General features: G+C 42.1%; 1 protein-coding gene across 1 annotated transcript in view; it reads left to right on the top strand.

Moving 5' to 3' along the window:
- Positions 1-19,819, top strand: part of LOC144502298 (T-box transcription factor mls-1-like) — a 30,943-nt gene extending 11,124 nt beyond the window's left edge. The window contains exons 4-6 of the mRNA XM_078226110.1: positions 7,997-8,140; positions 15,574-15,656; positions 19,621-19,819. Coding sequence (XP_078082236.1) covers positions 7,997-8,140; positions 15,574-15,656; positions 19,621-19,819 — 426 coding nt within the window. The remainder of the gene's footprint in view (positions 1-7,996; positions 8,141-15,573; positions 15,657-19,620) is intronic.
- Positions 19,820-20,266: the final 447 nt, after the last annotated feature.

Consider the following 20,266-nt stretch of genomic DNA (forward strand, 5'->3'; position numbering starts at 1 on the left):
CCATTAAGGACGGTCACCTCAGCACCTCACTGTACCGCAAACCCACGGATAACCTCATGATGCTCCACTTCTCCAGCTTCCACCCTAAACACGTAAAAGAAGCCATCCCCTACGGACAAGCCCTCCGAATACACAGGATCTGCTCGGATGAGGAGGATCGCAATAGACACCTCCAGACGCTGAAAGATGCCCTCATAAGAACAGGATATGGTGCTTGACACATCGATCAACAGTTCCGACGCGCCACAGCGAAAAACCGCACCGACCTCCTCAGAAGACAAACACGGGACACGGTGGACAGAGTACCCTTCGTCGTCCAGTACTTCCCCGGAGCGGAGAAGCTACGGCATCTCCTCCGGAGCCTTCAACATGTCATTGATGAAGACGAACATCTCGCCAAGGCCATCCCCACACCCCCACTTCTTGCCTTCAAACAACCACGCAACCTCAAACAGACCATTGTCCGCAGCAAACTACCCAGCCTTCAGGAGAACAGTGACCATGACACCACACAACCCTGCCACAGCAACCTCTGCAAGACGTGCCGGATCATCGACATGGATGCCATCATCTCACGTGAGAACACCATCTACCAGGTACACGGTACATACTCTTGCAACTCGGCCAACGTTGTCTACCTGATACGCTGCAGGAAAGGATGTCCCGAGGCATGGTACATTGGGGAAACCATGCAGACGCTACGACAACGGATGAATGAACACCGCTCGACAATCACCAGGCAAGACTGTTCTCTTCCTGTGGGGGAGCACTTCAGCAGTCACGGGCATTCAGCCTTGGATCTTCAGGTAAGCGTTCTCCAAGGCGGCCTTCACGACACACGACAGCGCAGAGTCGCTGAGCAGAAACTGATAGCCAAGTTCGGCACACATGAGGACGGCCTAAACTGGGATGTTGGATTTATGTCACATTATCAGTAACCCCCACAGCTTTCCCCCTGATCTTGCAGAATCTTACTAGCTGTTCTGTCTGGAGACAATACACATCTCTTTAACCTGTGTTTAATGTTCCCTCCACCCACATTATCTGTACCTTTAAGACCTGGCTGGCTGTAGAGATTTGCATTCTAATTAGTATTCTGTAACTTGATTTCTGTGTCTCTGTGCACTGTTGGAGAACAGATTTTCACTCCATCTGATGAAGGGGCAGCGCTCCGAAAGCTTATGGTATTTGCTACCAAATAAACCTGTTGGACTTTAACCTGGTGTTGTGAGACTTCTTACTGTGCTTACCCCAGTCCAACGCCGGCATCGCCACATCATGACTAGTGGTGTTCCGCAGGGCTCTGTACTGGGACCTCTGCTGCTTGTGATATATATAAATGATTTGGAAGAAGATGTAGCTGGTCTGATTAGTAAGTTTGAGGACGACACAAAGATTGCTGGAGTTGCGGATAGTGATGAACATTGTCAGAGAATACATAGGCTGGAAAATTGGGCGGAGAAATGGCAGATTGAATTTAATCCAGATAAATGCGAAGTGATTCATTTTGGTAGAACTAATGCAGGGGGGAGCTATACAATAAATGGCAGAACCAACAGGAGCATAGACACACAGAGGGATCTGGGTGTGCAAGTCCACAGACCCTTAAAGGTGGCAGCACAGGTGGAAAAGGTGGTGAAGAAGGCATATGGCATGCTTGCCTTTATTGGACAGGGCATAGAGTATAAAAGTTGGCGTATGATGTTGCAGTTATATAGAACGTTGGTTCGGCCGCATTTGGAATACTGCGTCCAGTTCTGGTTGCCACACTACCAGAAGGATTTGGAGGCTTTGGAGAGAGTGCAGAAAAGGTTTACCAGGATGTTGCCTGTTATGGAGGGTATTAGCTATGAGGAGCCATTGAGTAAACTAGGGTTGTTCTCCCTGGAAAGACGGAGGTTGAGGGGCGACCTAATAGAAGTTTATAAAATTATGAAGGGCATAGATAGGGTGAACAGTTGGAAGCTTTTTCCCAGGTCAGAAATGACAAACACAAGGGGTCATAAGTTCAAGGTAAGGGGGGCAACGTTCAATACAGATATGCGGGGGACGTATTTTACACAGAGGGTGGTGGGGGCCTGGAATGCACTACCAAGCAAGGCGGTTGAGGCAGACATGCTAGGATCATTTAAGACTTATCGAGATAGCCACATGAACAGACTGGGAATAGAGGGATACAAACGGATGGTCTAGTTAGGAACACATGATCAGTGCAGGCTTGGAGGGCCGAAGGGCCTGTTCCTCTGCTGTATTGTTCTTTGTTCTCTTTGTTCTTTGTTCTCTTTGCAGGAAATCCAGCGCTGTGAGACGCAGGCAGGGCGTGAATGCTCATGCAAACCCTGCAAATTCGCCGCCATGGGATTCTCCCGGCCGCTGTGCTAAAAAAATTAGCGCAGCGGGATGGAAGAATCCCGGCCTTTGTTCTAAGTTTTGCAAGCACAGGCTGGTTGAGTACAGGCAGTATTCTGCCTGATGCAGAATTGTATATGAATCCATATACCACGTATCTGCCATTGGTCAACAACAAAACTCATATACCACACTACTCATTTGTGTGGTTGGCAGAATGTATTTTTGGTTTCATGGCAGCTTTCTGTTAGTGGAAAACACCATTTGTGATGCCACTGCAGAGTATCAGTGTGAAACACCTAGTTTTGCCTGACATTTTTGAGATATTTTATTCTTCCAAGTTAATTTGAGATGGACTTTTCAAGTTCAAAAATGGCAGCCTAAGGCCATTCATGAATATGCGCAATACACAGCAAGCAATGATCTGATCGGCGGAGCTATTATTTGTATGATAGCTTTGATGCTCCTTATTACGGAAATTACACACTTAATGTGCCCCATACCGTGCTCAATTCACCTTTGAAATAGAACAGTCTAATGAGCTCCCTTTCCTCAATGTGCTAGTTGTGAAATTCATGAATAGGTTCTCTACTACATCTTCCTCAAATATGCATTGGGATTCCTACAGCTTCATGCTACAAGATTGGTCTTACTGGCAATCTCATAAACAGGGCCCAATCCATTTGCTCACTCTGACAGCTTGACACTGAAATAGGGTGCATGTCCTGCAGTATATTGCTTGCCACACAAATGAGTAACCTGGTATATGAATTTCAGTGCCAGATACCAGGGATGTAGGCAGTATGTCTGAAAGACTGGTGGATCACACCAAACAGTACGCCCCTTCAGCTGTTCGCAGCAAATGTAGTACTGACCATACTCAAGCAATCAATGCTTTCAAAACTCAGACATAATGTTTAATGTTAGGTGTAATTCCATGATTGAGCGGTGTTTGCTAAACAATCCTAAGTGTGCTAAGAATTACACTAACGTCTAATTTAAGATTATCCATTGGGTTTGCAATGTAGCTCACCTAATCTTGTCAGAAGCTATGTATTCATATGTAGCAACCTGTTCTCTACAGGCAAAATAAATCACCAATGTGACACATTTATACAAAATGGAAGAAAAGTATAAACCAGATAACACCTAGCATCATTGGTGGGTACGGTTTTAGTGGTCATAATATGTGATAAATATTTAAATATCAAGACACTAGAGCTAACTGCTTCCCTAGTCGAGCTGTTACAGTACAATTATGGCACCATCATTTATCCAACAATGTGGAAAATTGCCCAGGTATATTCAATCCCCAAGAAATCAAATAAATCTAATCTGGCCAATTAAGAAATCTATCAATCTCTTCCTAATCGTCAGTAACATGATGGAGGAAGTCATGCCATTAAACAACACCTACTCACCAATATGAGCACTCAGTTCAGGTTCTGCCAGAGTTTATCACAATCATGATCAAGACATGGGTATAATAGTTAACTACAGGGAGTTGGGATTAGCTGCTGTTGAGGCATCATTCAATTGAATGCAGCACCAAAGAGTTGTGCTATTAGTAAAAAATAAGCCAATGGGAATCAAAGTGAAAACCCTCAGTGACTGGTGTCATATTTGATGCAAAGGAAGCCGGTTGTGTTTGTTGGACAGTAATCATTGAAGACACAGAACATCATTGCAGGAGCCCCTCAGGAAAATGTCTGTAGACTAATCATCTTCCCTCAGATATATAGTCAGAAGTGGGACTGTTAGTTGTCAATTTAAAAGTCTTCAGCTCCATTTAAAAAAGTGATTTCTTCTTTGGTAAAACTGCCCTAATGTGCAACTTATACTATTTAGAAGGACCAGGGCATTAGAGGCATAGGAATACCATCATCTCCAAGTTACAAACTATCCTGACTTAAACATTAATCACCTCCTCCTCGCTTCAAGGGCAACTGTGAAATTCTTAAGAAGAAACAGTAAGATCCAGTGAGAAGCAAAACTGTTGATTCTTTTATTCTCCTTCTAGACTCCTTCTGCTGGTACATGTTTATGATACCCTTAAATGGACAAATTACACAATGCAATTCTCAATATGCCACATCCACCTAACATATTGTGAGAGCATGGTTCAAGAAGAAGGCCCACTACTACTTTTCCATGGCATGGAGAGAGGGCAATAGATGCATTTTTATATACTGATAAATTCAAAATGGCCATGCAATGCATTGAAGCAGTTATTTAATTTACAGTCCATAATAGACTTCTTTATGAATTAATGGATGAATTTAGATTCCAGTTTTGGAACTGACCCACACGGACTATGAAAGTTAACAGTGTCTGTTGAGCTAACTGATCTCTGTTAGGGTGCCAGTCTGAGTGTTACAATTGGCCTCAATTTAACCTACCCTTGGCTAGAATAAAGGAAAAGCCAAGAATCACTGATTATTACCCAGTAACCATTGCTGGAAAGTACGAACGTAAGTATATTAGATGAGGTCAGGATCAGGCTTGACTGTTATGCCTCTGGAAGTTGAATAGCATAAACACACAGCATATAGCCTTGCAAACCAGTAATCTACAGTTAGGAAGAGTGGTTGAAGTTCTACAGGACCTTTCAAGTAGAAGAGAAGGAACTTGAAATGGAAGTTCCCTGCTTCACACCATTAATAAAATATTAACAGGTTATTTCAATTTAAAGAAAAGCTTCTCCAAAGGGAATTCTAAACAGTTGCAACATATAACCCCTCACTATCCATGCCCATAACTGGTGATTGTTTTTTACAATTTTGATACCATTTCAAAATGTAACATTTTAAGAATCTCCAGCGGAAAATTCCTCTTAAAATAAATCCATAGCCCAAATTGCTAATGGAAAGAAATGTTTTAAAATTCTGACATATAACAGGTTGATTATTCAAATTATAACACTCAGTTTAAAAATCCTTCAAGCCCCTTCAATTTTATTGTCATAATATGTCACCTTTTTCTGCACATTGGACCACTCAAATGATATCATAGGTTGAATCTTTCTCAAACTATTTTCCTCTATGACATCATTCAGGGAACAGTTCAGGAGAAATTAGATTCTTGGCAGGAAAGTTGAAGGTGCAAAGAGAGGATTTTGAACTTGTTGAATGATGAGACTTAATGAGGTACCCATTAACTGTCAGATTTCACAGCAAGTGCTTTTAGCTGAGTAATTTGCTTTGAGTGTGCATCTGAGATAAGTCTGTATACATATTGTGAAAATTAATTTCTACACTTTTCATAGCAATGTACTGCATTACTAAAAAAATACAAGTGTGTTTTTCATGCATGTATATTTTTTAAAAATAACCAATTTCACTGTTTGCAATATGACTGTATATTTTAAAAGCAAAAAGATTGCTTTTTGTGGAAGCTTTCAGATCAGAGTTTAAAACATTAGTTTCTACCCTAACTGGCAGGTGGAGCCTTTCAAAGTGCCACATGCAGACTGATCTGGAATCTTCACAATTGACGAAGCAGCAGGGAGCCCAGTTTAATGCTGTAAAGTGTCACAGTTATTTTTGTATGTATTGAACCAAAATGGCAGGTGTAACTATTTTCCCTGCGGTTAGCTAATGGAGTTCTTTTGTAACGAGAAGATTGCTGACAAACCAGCCAGTAATTACCCTGACAGTCAGAGCCGCTCCTCACTTGTGATGTTGACCGCTATTTTACTGCTGTTCAAATGCTGATAATCCCATCTTTTACTTGTCGAGTTACATTTTTTTTTGTAGTGCCATTACAGGCGTAATTAATGTAAATTGAAAAGAGTTGAAAAGATCTTTCCCATGTTATATTCTGGAGACAGGTAGATATTGTACTTCTTTTGTTCTAATTTTGCTGCTCATTAGAGAGAGAATTGACAATACACAAGAGTTGGGAATGAATGGTTCTCTTCCATGTTGCATACAATACTGTGGTACTACTAAAAGCATGTCAAATGAAAAGGGTACAGCTCCTTGAATTTTTAAATGTACTGGCACTGAGCCATTCAGGTCAAAGTTTCCAATTGCTGGTCTGTGCTGAGATGGCTGATCTTAGCAAGAGATCGGCTTCCAGTTCCCATAAACTAAAGAAAAGAAAAGGGGTATCCCACTAATGATCTAGTGGCTGTGTATGTGGATAGTGGATGAAGACCAAGGAGCGTAGAAGGCTTAGGGGTGACCTAATAGAGGTCTATAAAATAGAGGGGCATAGATCAGGTAGATAATCAACATCTTTTCCCAAAGGTAGGAGAATCCAAAGCTAGAAGGCATAGGTTTAAGTTGGAAGGGGAGAGATACAAAAGGATCCAGAGGGTCAATTTTTTCACACAGAGGATGGTAAATGTCTGGAATGAGCTACCAAAGGCAGCAGTAGAGATGGGTACAATTCTGTTTTTTAAGAAGCGTTTAGATAGTTACATGGGTAAGATGGGTAGAGAAGGATATGGGCCAAACACAGGCAATTGAGACTCGCTTAGTGGTTTAAAAAAAAAAGGGCGGCATGGACAAGTTGGGCCGAAGGCCCGTTTCCATGCTGTAAACCTTTATGACTCTATCCTAACATTCAAATTATGCAATGGTTTCTAACTTCACCACACCCCATGGAAAACATTTCATACACCTTTGTCCTCATTCTTACTGACAGTTTAAAATTGATGCCCCCCCCATCACTAACATTTGGACTAGAAGAAATAGTCTTTCCTTATTCATTACATCACACATTAAAACGCTCTTAAATGTCTTTAGCCTGTCGTGTTTCAATGAAAATAATTCCAGTATCACAGTTCATTAATGCAGTTTCCAACCTCTGTCATCTTTCTTTATCTACACTACACATTCTCTATAGCTTGAATGTCTTTTATATAATGAGGTTGTACTGTAAATGTGGCCGATCCAATGTTTTATATAGATTTATTTACTTCTTTGCTCATATATTCTATAATAAAATCTAAAATGCCGGGGACCATTTTTTATGACTATATCAACCTGTACTCATCCTTTAAGGAAATTATGTATTTGGTTCCACTGTTCATCCACATCCTTAAGCAACTTTCAACTCGGTGTATTCTCCCATTTCTTATTTTCCCTTTTAATATGCTTTGCCTCACACTTAGATTTTCACCTATCCACTTATTCTGCTAACCTGTTTGTGCGCTAATGGTTTCACATTGGGGTGTATGCGGAATTCCGACAGAGTCCAAACATTTATAAAGTGGTAAATTCACCTTAGTTCTGACAGAGTTTTGTTCGGTAACTGTGAGGAACTGCACTATCATCATGTAAATTCAACTGTCCATTTATCACAAAAAATAAGAGAATTTCAGTTGGGTGTAGTGGCAATCATAATATCATAACATGTGTGCAGGGCAATGAACCACAAATATACTTTAGGACTATGTTCCATAGATGTCAATAATTGCACGAATACTGCACACAAAATTGGAAAGTCATTGACATCACTAATATTCTGTTCACTCGCCGAGAATTTCCCAATAAATTGGGCACTCACAAAGTCGAAGAGCTAATGTCAACCAATCAAAATCTGCTGGACTATTTCAATGTGATTTCTGATTCATCAACACTGCTTATTTAAATAATATAAGCCATGCTTAACTAATGCTGATTCTTTTAATCTGTGACAGATCCCTCTAACCCCAATGCACAAGTACAAGCCCCGAATTCACTTAATCCAGAATACGGAGGAGCTGAAATCTAAGCTTTGTTCATGGACATACTGCTTCCCAGAAACAGAATTTATAGCTGTGGGTCACTACCATAGCAAAAAGGTATGTTTTTGACTTAGGTGTTATATAATATGTATAATATGTATGTAATCAACTCCAAACTATCACTTAAGCACTAAGTTACAGTATGATATTAAAATTTTGAGTCACTAAGTCACAATAAGGACATTAAGTTGGTTGGAGTCACACCTAGCACAAAGAAAGATGGTTGTGGTATTGGAGGTTGGTCATCCCAGCTCTAGGACATCACTGTAGGAATTCCTCAGGGCCCCTAGGCCCAAACATCTTCAGCAGCTTGATCAATGACCTGTCTTCCATCATAAGATCAGAAGTGGGGATGTTTGCTGATGATTGCACAATGTTCAGCACCATTTACGACTCAGATACTGAAACAGGCCATGTCCAAATGCAGCAAGACCAGGACAATATCCAAGCATAGGCCGACAAGTAGCAAGTAACATTCACGCCACACAATGCCAGGTAATGGCAATCTCGAACAAGAAAGAATCTAACCATCATCTGCTGATATCCAATGACATTACTATCATTGAATCCCCTACTATCAACATCCTGGGAGTTAACATTGACCAGAAGCTGAACTGGACCAGCCATATAAATGCTATAGAAGAGCAAGTCAGAGGCTAGGAATCCTCTGGTGAGTAACACGCCTCTTGACTCCCCAAAGCCTGTTTACAATCTACAAGGCACAAGTCAGGAGTGTGATGGAATACTGTCCATTTGCCTGGATGATTGCAGCTCCAACAATATTCAGAAAGCTCAGCACCATTCAGGACAAAGCAGCCATTTGATTGATACCTCAAGCACATTCACTCCCTCCACCATCGATGCACAATGGCAGCAATGTGTACCATCTACAAGATGCATTGCAGGAACTCACCAAGGCTCCTTAGACAGCACCTTCAAAACATGACTGCGACTGAAGGACATGGGTAGCAGATACAGGGGAACACCACCACATGGAAGCTCCCCAGTGAGGTGATTGGCTACTGTGTTTCTTACATTAAAACAATGACTCCACTTCAAAATATATTTCTTCGGCTGGAAAGCACTTTGAGACATCCGCTCGTTGGAGGGAGCGCTACGTAAATGCAAGTCTAATTTTCCTTGCGGTGTTTCTGTAGTGTAATGTTTATCACATTTTCCTAACACACAAAAGGTCCCTAATTCGAAACTGGGTAGAAACATTCTCAAAAATTGTTCATTCAGCATAAAGAGATAACCCTCAGTAAGGTTGTTGTCAGTTCTCTACCAGTAGACTATACACCAACAATCTTTGTACTTATGTTGTGATTGTAAACATGGTGCCTTGAATGCCATGACCTGTACATTGGGAACACTGAAACTTATAGGGTCTATTTTGCTTCTACACAGCAGCCATGGCCCTTGATTTTGACCCTGTATCCATTTTTGCATGGTTCTGTAAGATCAGATGACAATTAAAACCAACTGCACTGCAGAACCAAAACATATTGGATTCTCACCTGAATGTGCACCATTAGTAACTGAGCAAAGCTTGTTCATTGTGCTTTAGACCCTTGAGTCCAGAACTCAGCTGAGCCTTGTTCTCCATGGTTTGAGCAGGAAATTACTAAGGTGCCCCTTCAATTGGTCCAAAATTGCTGTGCTGAACTCCTGCCAAATGCCCAGAGAAACATCCACTACCAATTTTTTCAAGCTTGCTTTTACAACTGTGTCATTCATCAGTGATTGTGAAAATACTGCTCTTAACATTTGAAAAATGGGACCAGCCTCCAACCTCACCATATCACCCACCAATTTCCTCCCGTCTTTCTCCCTAGTCACTGTTTCCTAATTCCCCTGAACTGTCTTTTGCTCTTCCATTCTGTTCATTGACCACCCCCATTCCTATCTTCGTCTCACCCCTCCCTCCCCTCCCATGTTCTTTCCCCAGTCCTGCTTCCATCTCACCTTTCGCTCTTGTGTTCCCCCCAAGTCCTGCCTCCGTCTCATCACTTCCATATTGTGTACTCACCCCAGTCTGGCCCTTATTTTACCTTCCCTTCTCAACTCTCCTCCCCACCCTCTGAGACCTGCCCCCATTTTACTGCACCCTCTTGTGTTCCTCCCCCGAGTTCTGCCTCCGTTTGATCCCTCTCCATTGGTCACACCTCCCATGCCCAACCTTGACACAGCTTGTATTACAGGCACCTGATACTTCTCAATTACAATATTAAAGGAAGGCAAAAGCAATGTCTGTTGACCACTGAATCATGGGTGAACTGAAGCTTGGCAGATTGTGCCACTTATATACAGTTGTAAATCACAGCATTCTAATTATCCGCTGGCGGGGTACTTAATTTGCAAGGGAATATAATTCTGGTGAGTTGGCCTTTTAAGGAACATTCATGAGATGCAAATGAACACAAATGTAGTGTCCGACATAGATCAGAGGGAAACTCAACCTGCCTTTATCCCACCATCAAAGTCAGAACAAAATTCCAAACTAAATTTCTGCTGACAGGAAACTGACTTTTTCATTCATGCCAAATTTAGTACCCCTGACTGCCATAATCCTACCACTGGCAAAATGGAAAATTCCAATGGGGAGCAACTCCATCAAGGCACCACATCCACCTACCACTGAGATTTCTCCACTGACCTCAGCTGAGGAGTCAACACCAGACTTGCTCATGTCTTTGGTAATGCTGCAATCAGATGCTAAGAACAGCTAAGTCAACAGAAAAATCAGAATTGGATTTGAATAGCTCAGTATCATGTGGCACATTGGTTGAATCTATCTGTGCTGCACCTCACTTACCACTCCATGATGACCTGTTCAAAACACTACTGCCCACCCTCCATCTTGGCATCCCATATGGAGCACCCTCCTTGAGCGAGATCTACCAACAAACATCCTTTGAATCAAAGAATGGAAAACAGGAATCACTATCAAGTTCCTTGTGATGAATGGCAGGCTTTGAACTACCATGGTGAATGCGGTCTTTGCTAACCAGGTTCAGGACAGGCCAAGGCCCCAAACTCCACCGCTGGGGCCTCAGTCCGAACTCCTTCTGCACGGTTGGCATGGTGGCACAATGTTTAGCACTGCTGCCTCAGCGTGCCAGGGATCTGGGTTCAACTCCAGCCTTGGGTGACTGTGTGGAGTTTGCACATTCTCCCCACATCCAAAGATGTGCAGATTAGATGAATTGGCCATGCAAAATTGCCCTTTAGTGTCCAAAGATATGTAGGTTAGGTGGATTAGCCATGGTAAACTTGTGGAAAGAAATAAACAATGCTGCACATTACTGAGGAGTGTTCCCTCTACAAACTAAGTGGCAGACTAATCATCTTAAACTCAGCAAATATGGGGGCTATTGCTTGCCTTTGGGGATTTGCATTGACCAAATAATAATGTGGCACATTTAGAACTAGTTTTTGGCTCTATTGCACACCCTTTTTTAAAGTTAATTTCCTCTTCTCAAAGATATTGCTCCATTTTTTCGGATGAAGATTCCATCTGATTGTTTACATTAACATGAAAACATATTGTGCTATTTAAAAAATAGGTAGGTCTGTCAAGAGTTGTGGAAAAAACATTCCTCTCCACTAAAAGTAACTGAAAATAACTTCCTCTTGATATCCTAAGGTGCTTCACAGCCAATGAATTACTTTTTGAAGTGTAGTCATGCTTATAGTAGGGAAAGGCAGCAGCTAATTTGTTTTTAGGAATGTTCCACAAACAGCAATGAGATTAATGATCACACCTGCTTTATATTTGTGATGTTGACTGAAGGATAAATATTGTCCAGGACAATAAATCCCCTGTTCTTCAAATACTGTCATGCTATGTTCACCTGACAAGGCCTCAGTTTAATGTTGTATCTGAAAGATCACATCACCAATAGTGGAGCATTTCCTCAATATCTTCCTGAAGTGTCAGCTTAGATGATATACATATCTCTGCAGTGGGAATTGAACAGATGATCTTCTAAACAGAGGTGGGACCACATACTCTCACTGAATTACAGCTAACACCTAAATGTAGATGAACACCATCATTTATTTTTATTGTTGGTTTTGGGATGTTGCTAAAATAAGATAGATATATAGATACCGTGCTTGTCTAATTACGGTCACTGCATTTCAAAAGTAATTTGTTACATTAAACACTGAGACATTGATGTGACAAAATGCCATATAAATGTAAGCATTTTTAACTATGCTTTCAATACTTAAGCAGAAAATATTTGAGTGAACACAATTTTAACAGACATTATGATAATCACATAATAAAAAGCAGCCTCAGAATCTCCACACTTGAGGGTGAATTTACCAAATGCAAACTGCCAGCAATGAGCCACAGAGTGCATATTGAGAAATCAAAATTTCCATGATTTCCCTGCTAATCAAACAAGGCTTTGCATTAGTGCGGCAGAATTTAATGAGTAGTGAGTTTAGTGGCAGGGAGAACATTTAATTCTGCCGAATTCTCGCCTCTGTCCCAATTAAGACTGTGGTAGGAAGGCTCGTAAACAACTCTTCCAGCATTGGGAAGATGAGGGCCTGCTGACAGCCATTTCTTGACCTTGCTGCCAACCACTGTCCTCTTCCCTAGCAACACCCCCCTCCCCCCATCATCACACCTCTAGCTGGGACCCCTCAGTAATCATGGTTTGTGGGCAGTGGTGCAGCTCTCTGCACTACTGAGAGCAGCCACCTGTGCCCACAAATAGCAATGACCAGATAATCTGTGTCACTGACATTTGCTGATGGATAACTATTAGCCAAGACACCAGGAGCAACCCATTTTTCTTCCTTGGAAAGTGCTATCTTGGACAGCTTGAAAAAGATTTTGAGCACTGACATTCCACAAACTGGCCCATCTAACTTTAATGTATATTGTCAATGCTCACATACTGTGCTTTGTTTAAATCTATGTAAATTCATTTTGTTTTAAAACATATCACTTAAATATAGCTTATTCCCAAATCATTTACATGAAAAAATAAAATCAAAAATCTCAAAATATAACATCTGAAGACACTGAAATCATAGAATGATTCTTCAAACTATGGCAAGATTTCTGGCTGAGTCATGAAGTACAGGCATCTTTGCATTTATAAGTATTAAAATGTGTCATGCTATGAAATCTTTAAGGTTCATATTGTTTGTGTGTCATATTCCAGTATATTATGGACTTTCAGTCAATACTTTATATTTTAAAACCACAAAAGCCAACAAAAAGATGGCCACCTGAGAATCACCTTGTGGATTGAAACATTTCTCTGTCTCAAGAGGAAATAAAAGAAACTTTGCAGACTGATGCCTTTTCCTGAAACTAATTCAAAACAGTAATTTCAAATTGAATGGATCATTCAGATACAAGTGGCTTTGTGAATGGAAAATCATGTCTCACAAATTTGATTGAGATTTTTGAAGGGGTAACCAAGAAGGTAGATGAGGGCAGTGCAGTTGATGTTGTCTACATGGACTTTAGCAAGTCCTTTGACAAGATACCGCATGGTAGGTTGTTGCATAAGGTTAAAATCTCACGGGATCCAGGGTGAGGTATCTAAATGGATACAAAATTGGCTTCTTGGCAGAGAAGGTGGTTGTAGAGGGTGGTTTTTCAAACTGGAGGCCTGTGACCAAGGGTCAGTGCTGGGTCCACTGTTATTTGTCATTTATATTAATGATTTGGATGAGAATATAGGAGGCATGGTTAGTAAGTTTGCAGATGACACTAAGATTGGTGGCACAGTGGACAGTGAAGAAAGTTATCTCCAATTGCAACGGGGTCTTGATCAATTGGGCCAGTGGGCTGACGAATGGCAGATGTAGTTTAATTTAGACAAATGCGAGGTGATGCATTTTGGTAGGTTGAACCAGGGCAGGACTTACTCAGTTAATGGTAGGGCGTTGGGGAGAATTACAGAACGAAGAGATCTAGGGGTACATGTTCATAGCTCCTTGAAAGTGAAGTCACAGATAGACAGAGTGGTGAAGAAGGCATTCGGCATGCTTGGTTTAATCGGTCAGAACATTGAATACAGGAGTTGGAATGTCTTGTTGAAGTTGTACAAGACGTTGGTAAGGCCACACTTGGAATACTGTGTGCAGTTCTGGTCACCCTATTATAGAAAGGATATTATTAAACTAGAAAGAGTGCAGAAAAGATTTACTAGGATGCTACCGGGACTTGATGGATTGAGTTACAAGGAGAGGCTGGATAGACTGGGACTCTTTTCTCTGGAGGCTGAGGGGTGATCTTATAGAGGTCTATAAAATAATGAGGGGCACAGATCAGCTAGATAGTCAATATATTTTCCCAAAGGTAGGGGTGTCTAAAACTAGAGGGCATAGGTTTAAGGTGAGAGGGGAGAGATACAAAAGTGTCCAGAGGGGCAATTTTTTCACACAGAGGGTGGTGAGTGTCTGAACAAGCTGCCAGAGGTAGTAGTAGAGGCGGGTACAATTTTGTCTTTTAAAAAGCATTTAGGTAGTTACATGTATCGAGGGATATGGGCCAAATGCAGGCAATTGGGATTAGTTTAGGGGTTTTAAAAAAAAAAAGGGCGGCCTGGACAAGTTGAGCTGAAGGGCCTGTTTCCATGCTGTAGACCTCTATAACTCTATGACTCTAAGTACATTGACTGTCTCAAACTCTCAAGGTGCGAAAATCATCACACGTGATGTATAATAACCCACCTTATTTAGAATAGGACTTTGGATGGATCACATGGCAGGACGTGCTTTTAAAACAGCAAGAAGTGTTTTTCAGACAGATTCGACCGAAAGTCATAAACTAACTGCAAGGCCTCCAAGTAGCCAAGCAGCAATACGTTGAAGGCAGGAGATTCATAACAACCTTTACCTAATTTGTTTTAAGTTCAAGTTCATCTGAGAACCAGTCTCCTAGAATTTCAACCACAGGGAACCTTGCAGTTTAGTGAGAATCCTTTGCCTTACAAGACCTCCACCTCAACTAAAGCATCACCATCAGCTAAGAAATTACAGGCCTGTCATGAAAGAAACTGAAACAATCGTAAATTATAATTGTGTTGCTTTTTCCTCATCTGTATCTAATTTTTGTTTGGGTGAGTTGAGTGAGTGAGATGTTGCATTCAAACCTCCGGGACAAGTATATGAAAACAAATAATCTTCTTTATTTTTAAATTCATAAAAAGCTTGCTGCTGGGATTATTTAAATTGGGACAATCACCCTGAGGCTAAGAAAACACACAGCTCTCACATGCAAAACATATTGATCACAAGCAGTAAGAAAAGACATGGGCTGGAATTCTCTGGTCTTTCACATCCCACCGCCACTGCCAGCCAAACCTCCATTCACTGCAGCGGGACTGGAGAATTCCAGCTGTGGGTGAGATTGGTGAATCCAGCCCATAAATTCTGTCTGTAATATGTGGGAGTGATATTGCAAATAGGGAGGAAACAAATTTAACTATATAGCATTTTCATCTTATCCATAGATGAAGAAGATGAAGATAGAGTACAACCCTTATGCCAAAGGTGCTCTACCACATAGCAGAAGACAGAACAATATATCACAAAGGTCAGTGTTTATTCTCAGCTAGATAGCAAATATTTCACGGCCTTGCTGTGCTTGTATGTGAAATCTGTTGTAATTATTTTAACCGATTGTAGAAGGATAATGGTACCCATTAGTGGCAATGATGGGTGCATTAGTGTTGTGAAACACTGGAAATTCATCAAAAAATACAAAAGATTATGGGCGGCATGGTAGCACAGTGGTTAGCACTGCTGCCTCACAGCACCAGGGACCTGGATTCAATTCCGGCAAATGCAAGGTGATGCATTTGGTAGATCCAATTCAGGTGGTCACTGTCTGTGTGGAGTTTGCATGTTCTCTTCGTGTCCTCATGGGTTTCCTCCGGGTGCTCCGGTTCCCTCTCACACTCCAAAGATCTGCGGGTTTGGTTGATTGGCCATGCTTAGTCAGGGAGATTAGTAAGGTAAATATGTGGGGTTACTGGAATAGGGCCTGGGTGGGATTGTGGTTGGTGCAGACTCGATGGGCAGAATAGCCTCCTTCTGTAGGGAGGGATTCTGATTCTATCATTTGATTAGATTTTTTTTAGAATTGTTGCTATTTTTCACTCAGTAAAAAGAGTTATTTTTACCTAAGGAAGATAAGATTCCTAGAAGAGAGGTACTAGGAAAAGCTTCAACAGGTTACAATGGGCCTGATTTTACCATTTTCATTCTAAGTGCTGAATCTGGGCGCAATTCAGATCCGACTTGGAAACCTGCTTTCAGGCGCCCCCATACGCAATTAGCCTGAAAAAAAATCACGGATCTGAATCGCGCTGTGGCAAGTGCTTAGCACGCCCGAAACGATCGGAGCTCTGAACTGTGCATGTACAGTTAGAAAAAAATTTGAAAAAGCGCGCCTGTGTCAGATCGCTCCCGGGCCGCAGAAAGCGGAGAAAACGGCCCGGGAGCGAAAAGCGGGAGCGATGGCCCCCAAAGACATAACTTTCCCCCTTATCAGCCCCCCCGACCAGAGATACATCTTACCCACCTCCCTCCTCCTCCCCCACTCCACCCCCTCCCCCAGAGAACGATCTGACCTCATTCCCCCCCCTCCCCGCCTCCCTCAACCAGACAACAATCAGCCCTCCCCCCCCATACCAAACAACGATCGGCCCTCCCCCCCCCCAACCAGACAATGATCGCCCCCCACCAGACAACGATTGGGCCTCCTTCCCCCCCCACCCCTCCTCCCCACCAGATATATCTGACCCGCCTCCTCCTTGTCCCCCCCCCCCCCCACCCAACCAGACCACGATCTGGCCTCACTTCCTCACCCCCCGCCCCCCCCCCCCCAACCAACCAGACAACGATCTGCCCTCCTCCCTCCCCCCCCACCAAACTGGACAACGATCGGCCCCCCCCTTCTGCAACCCCCCCCCCACCCCCAGAGAATGATCTGGCCTGCCTTCCCTTCCCCCCCCCCCCCCCCCATCGATCTGAGTCAGAGAGCCATTGGAAGCGCTGAACTCGCCTCTTCAGCAGCTGGAGCGCCCGATTCAGACTTTTATTCAGCATGTTCATTTCGGCTCCATTCCGGATCGGCGGATGCATGCAAATGCATTTAAATCACCGTTGCGCCCGTTTTGGGTGCGAATCGGATCGCGGCCATTCCCAGGCCTTGGTAAAGTGACCATCTGCGCGGACGCGGGTGCGGATCGCGTTAATGGCCTCACACCCGACTTTACCACGTTTTCGCGCCCGTTTAATGGTAAAATAGGGCCCGATGTGTCAGTTGCAGTCAAAAATTAAAAATGAAACAGACCTGCAAGCCTTGATCTAGAGTGACACTCATTCTGATGTGTATCTCACTCAAAAGGAACCACATCTTTGATTTTAAATGGGTTTACAACCTTTATCACATAACAAAGAAGAAAGAACAAAGAACAGTGCAGCACAGGAACAGGTCCTTTGGCCCACCAGCCTGTGCCAATCACGTTGTCCTATCTAGACCAACTGCCTGTATACCTCTATTCCCCGCCTGTTCATGTGTCTAACCAGAAAAGTCTTAAACGTCACTAACATATCTGCAGTGCATTCCAGGCCCCCACCACACTCCGTGTAAAAAACCTCCCCCGCACATCTCTACTGAACCTTTCCCCCCTTACGTTGAACTTGTGCCCCCTCTGTATTTTCATTTCTGCCCTGGGAAATAGCTTCCAACTGTTCACCTTATCTAGGCCCCTCATAATTTTATAAATTTCTATCAGGTCGCCCCTCAGCCTTCATCTTTCTAGGGAGAACAATCCCAGTTTATTCAATCTCTCCTCGTAGCTAATACCCTCCATATCAGGCATCATCCTGGTAAACCTTTTCTGTACTCCCTCCAAAGCCTCCACATCCTTCTGGTAGTGTGGTAACCAGAATTGGACACAGTATTCCAAATGTGGCCTAACCAACATTTTATATAACTGTAACATAATTCGCCAACTTTTATACTCGTTGCCCCGGCCGATGAAGGCATGCATGCCATATGCTTTCTTTACCACCTTTTCCACCTGTGCTGCCACTTTTAAGAATCTGTGGACCTATACTCCCAGATCTCTCTCTACATCTATGCTCCTGATGGTTCTGCCATTTATTTTATAGCTCCCATCTGAATTGGATCTACCAAAATCCTTGTATTTGTCCAGATTAAATTCCATCTGCCATTTCTCCGCCCAATTTTCCATGCTATCTATATCCTGCTGTATTCTCTGACAATCTTCAACAGTATCCACAACTCCAGCAATCTTAGTATCATCCGCAAACTTGCCAATCAGACCAGCTATGTTTTCTTCCAGAGTTTGATGTTTGATCACACACATGTTTGATCACACAGATTTCCTTCATGTTGAAACTCTGGAGTGTTTGAGAGGTAATTTGGTGTTACTAGCAAGTTAGAGTTTCAATGTTTTGCAACTCAATTAAAGTTCATTCGAACTTGGCAAGTGAAGTTTTCCACCTATTTTTTAAAAATGTTGTCAAGGACCTGGGTTTGAAGCTGGTCCAGGCTGAATGGAGATAATCAGAGCACAGACATATCTACACTCTATGACTAATTGGACCAACTAAGACTAAAGAATAGCTGGTGCGGGAAGTCAGATTTAGACCGTATAAATAACTGAATTGTAAATATTCCCAATTTCTTTAGTCAAGTTGTGGTTTGAGATTTGAACCCATAATTTTCTGATTCCAATCCAAAATTGTTACGTCAAGACATTTCTTTTAAAAACCCATCATATAATTTTGTACATCATAATACTTCCAAATTTATTAGATTTATGGAATCTGTTCATCGCAAACCCTTTCTCTTCCAATTCCTCAGAGTGTCTGGGTCATCCAGACCCTTTCTCTTCTCAGATTAATTTCTGATGTCCAGTGTCTGGCAATGCAGCAGGTTTATAAAAGGTTGATGGAGTGACCCAAAATATTGATGACTGTCAGATCAATATTATTCTTTTCTCTGAACCTATGCTACTATTGATTTTTTCATGTTCTCTGCTTATGTTGTGCCAGCACTTTGCACAATTGGTGCATTTAATGTGCTGAAAAAGGCTGGTTGCCATGAATAGCGACAATGAAAACTACAATATCCCTTTTTATTGGCCTGTGTAGACTGTCCTTGTAATCTCATTAAGTCAGTGATTTTCCCCCTTTTGATCTGTGAGAAGTTATTTTCATACCCTGAGTCTGTATTAATAACTATTAAAATAGCAGTACATAACCCAATGCATGACATATTTAGCATCACTTGAGGGTTAGCATTTTCTGCTCTCACTTCAATCTGTTCAAATCAAAGTAAATTAGAAGGAAAATGGGTCAGAAAAGCAAGCTAATCAAGATAAAACAAAGATACAAAAAGGCTTCTTTACTCAAGTTTGGTCCCTAAGCCCAGTAGATAAAAGCATAGACTGGTGTAGAACAAAGCCATAAAATGAAGGTCCAACTGTAAGTCTGTGTTCAGTTAAATGACCTTTGTTGAGTGTCATTGTGCTACAATTGGTCTTGGTAGTCTGGACAGAGGAGAAAAACAATTTTGCTTCTGATTATTATTATCCAGAAGCTACTCCTATGCATGTGAAGATGTTGGATGGCAATGGAACTGAACTTGTGTTTGAATACATTGCCTGGGTTCACATGTGGAAGAGGAACGGGGAACGCCTAGCTTCTGTGCAACAATAGCAGCATGGCCTTCGGGGAAGGAGGAAAGTTTTTTTTAAAAATCTTGGCATTACACCCTGGCACTAGAGTCAGAAAATTGTGGGTTCACACCTCACACACCAACTTTACCAAAGGAACCAGACACAAGATTCAGTGCAGAACTAAAGAAGGTGTTCGGCAAAATCATTAATTTGAGACCCCATCTACCTGTAGTTCAGATAGACATTAAAGAATTCAAGGCACTATTGCTTGTGTTCAAGAGGCAAAAATGGGACTCTGGACCAGATGCAGTCTATGAGATCTTTTGATCCAGCCAGTTCTTGGCTTCTTTGCATTTATCTGAAAACCCAATTTTTGTTCTTTGAAGTTCCTAATTCTAGAAGGCTCTAAAAGCATCTTCCTGACAACCCAAAATCTACTAAACAGGAAGCAATCTTTCTCAGTCCTCCACACTTGGGAACTTTAAAG

Source organism: Mustelus asterias, chromosome 13, assembly GCF_964213995.1.
Source record: "Mustelus asterias chromosome 13, sMusAst1.hap1.1, whole genome shotgun sequence".
Taxonomy (NCBI): domain Eukaryota; kingdom Metazoa; phylum Chordata; class Chondrichthyes; order Carcharhiniformes; family Triakidae; genus Mustelus; species Mustelus asterias.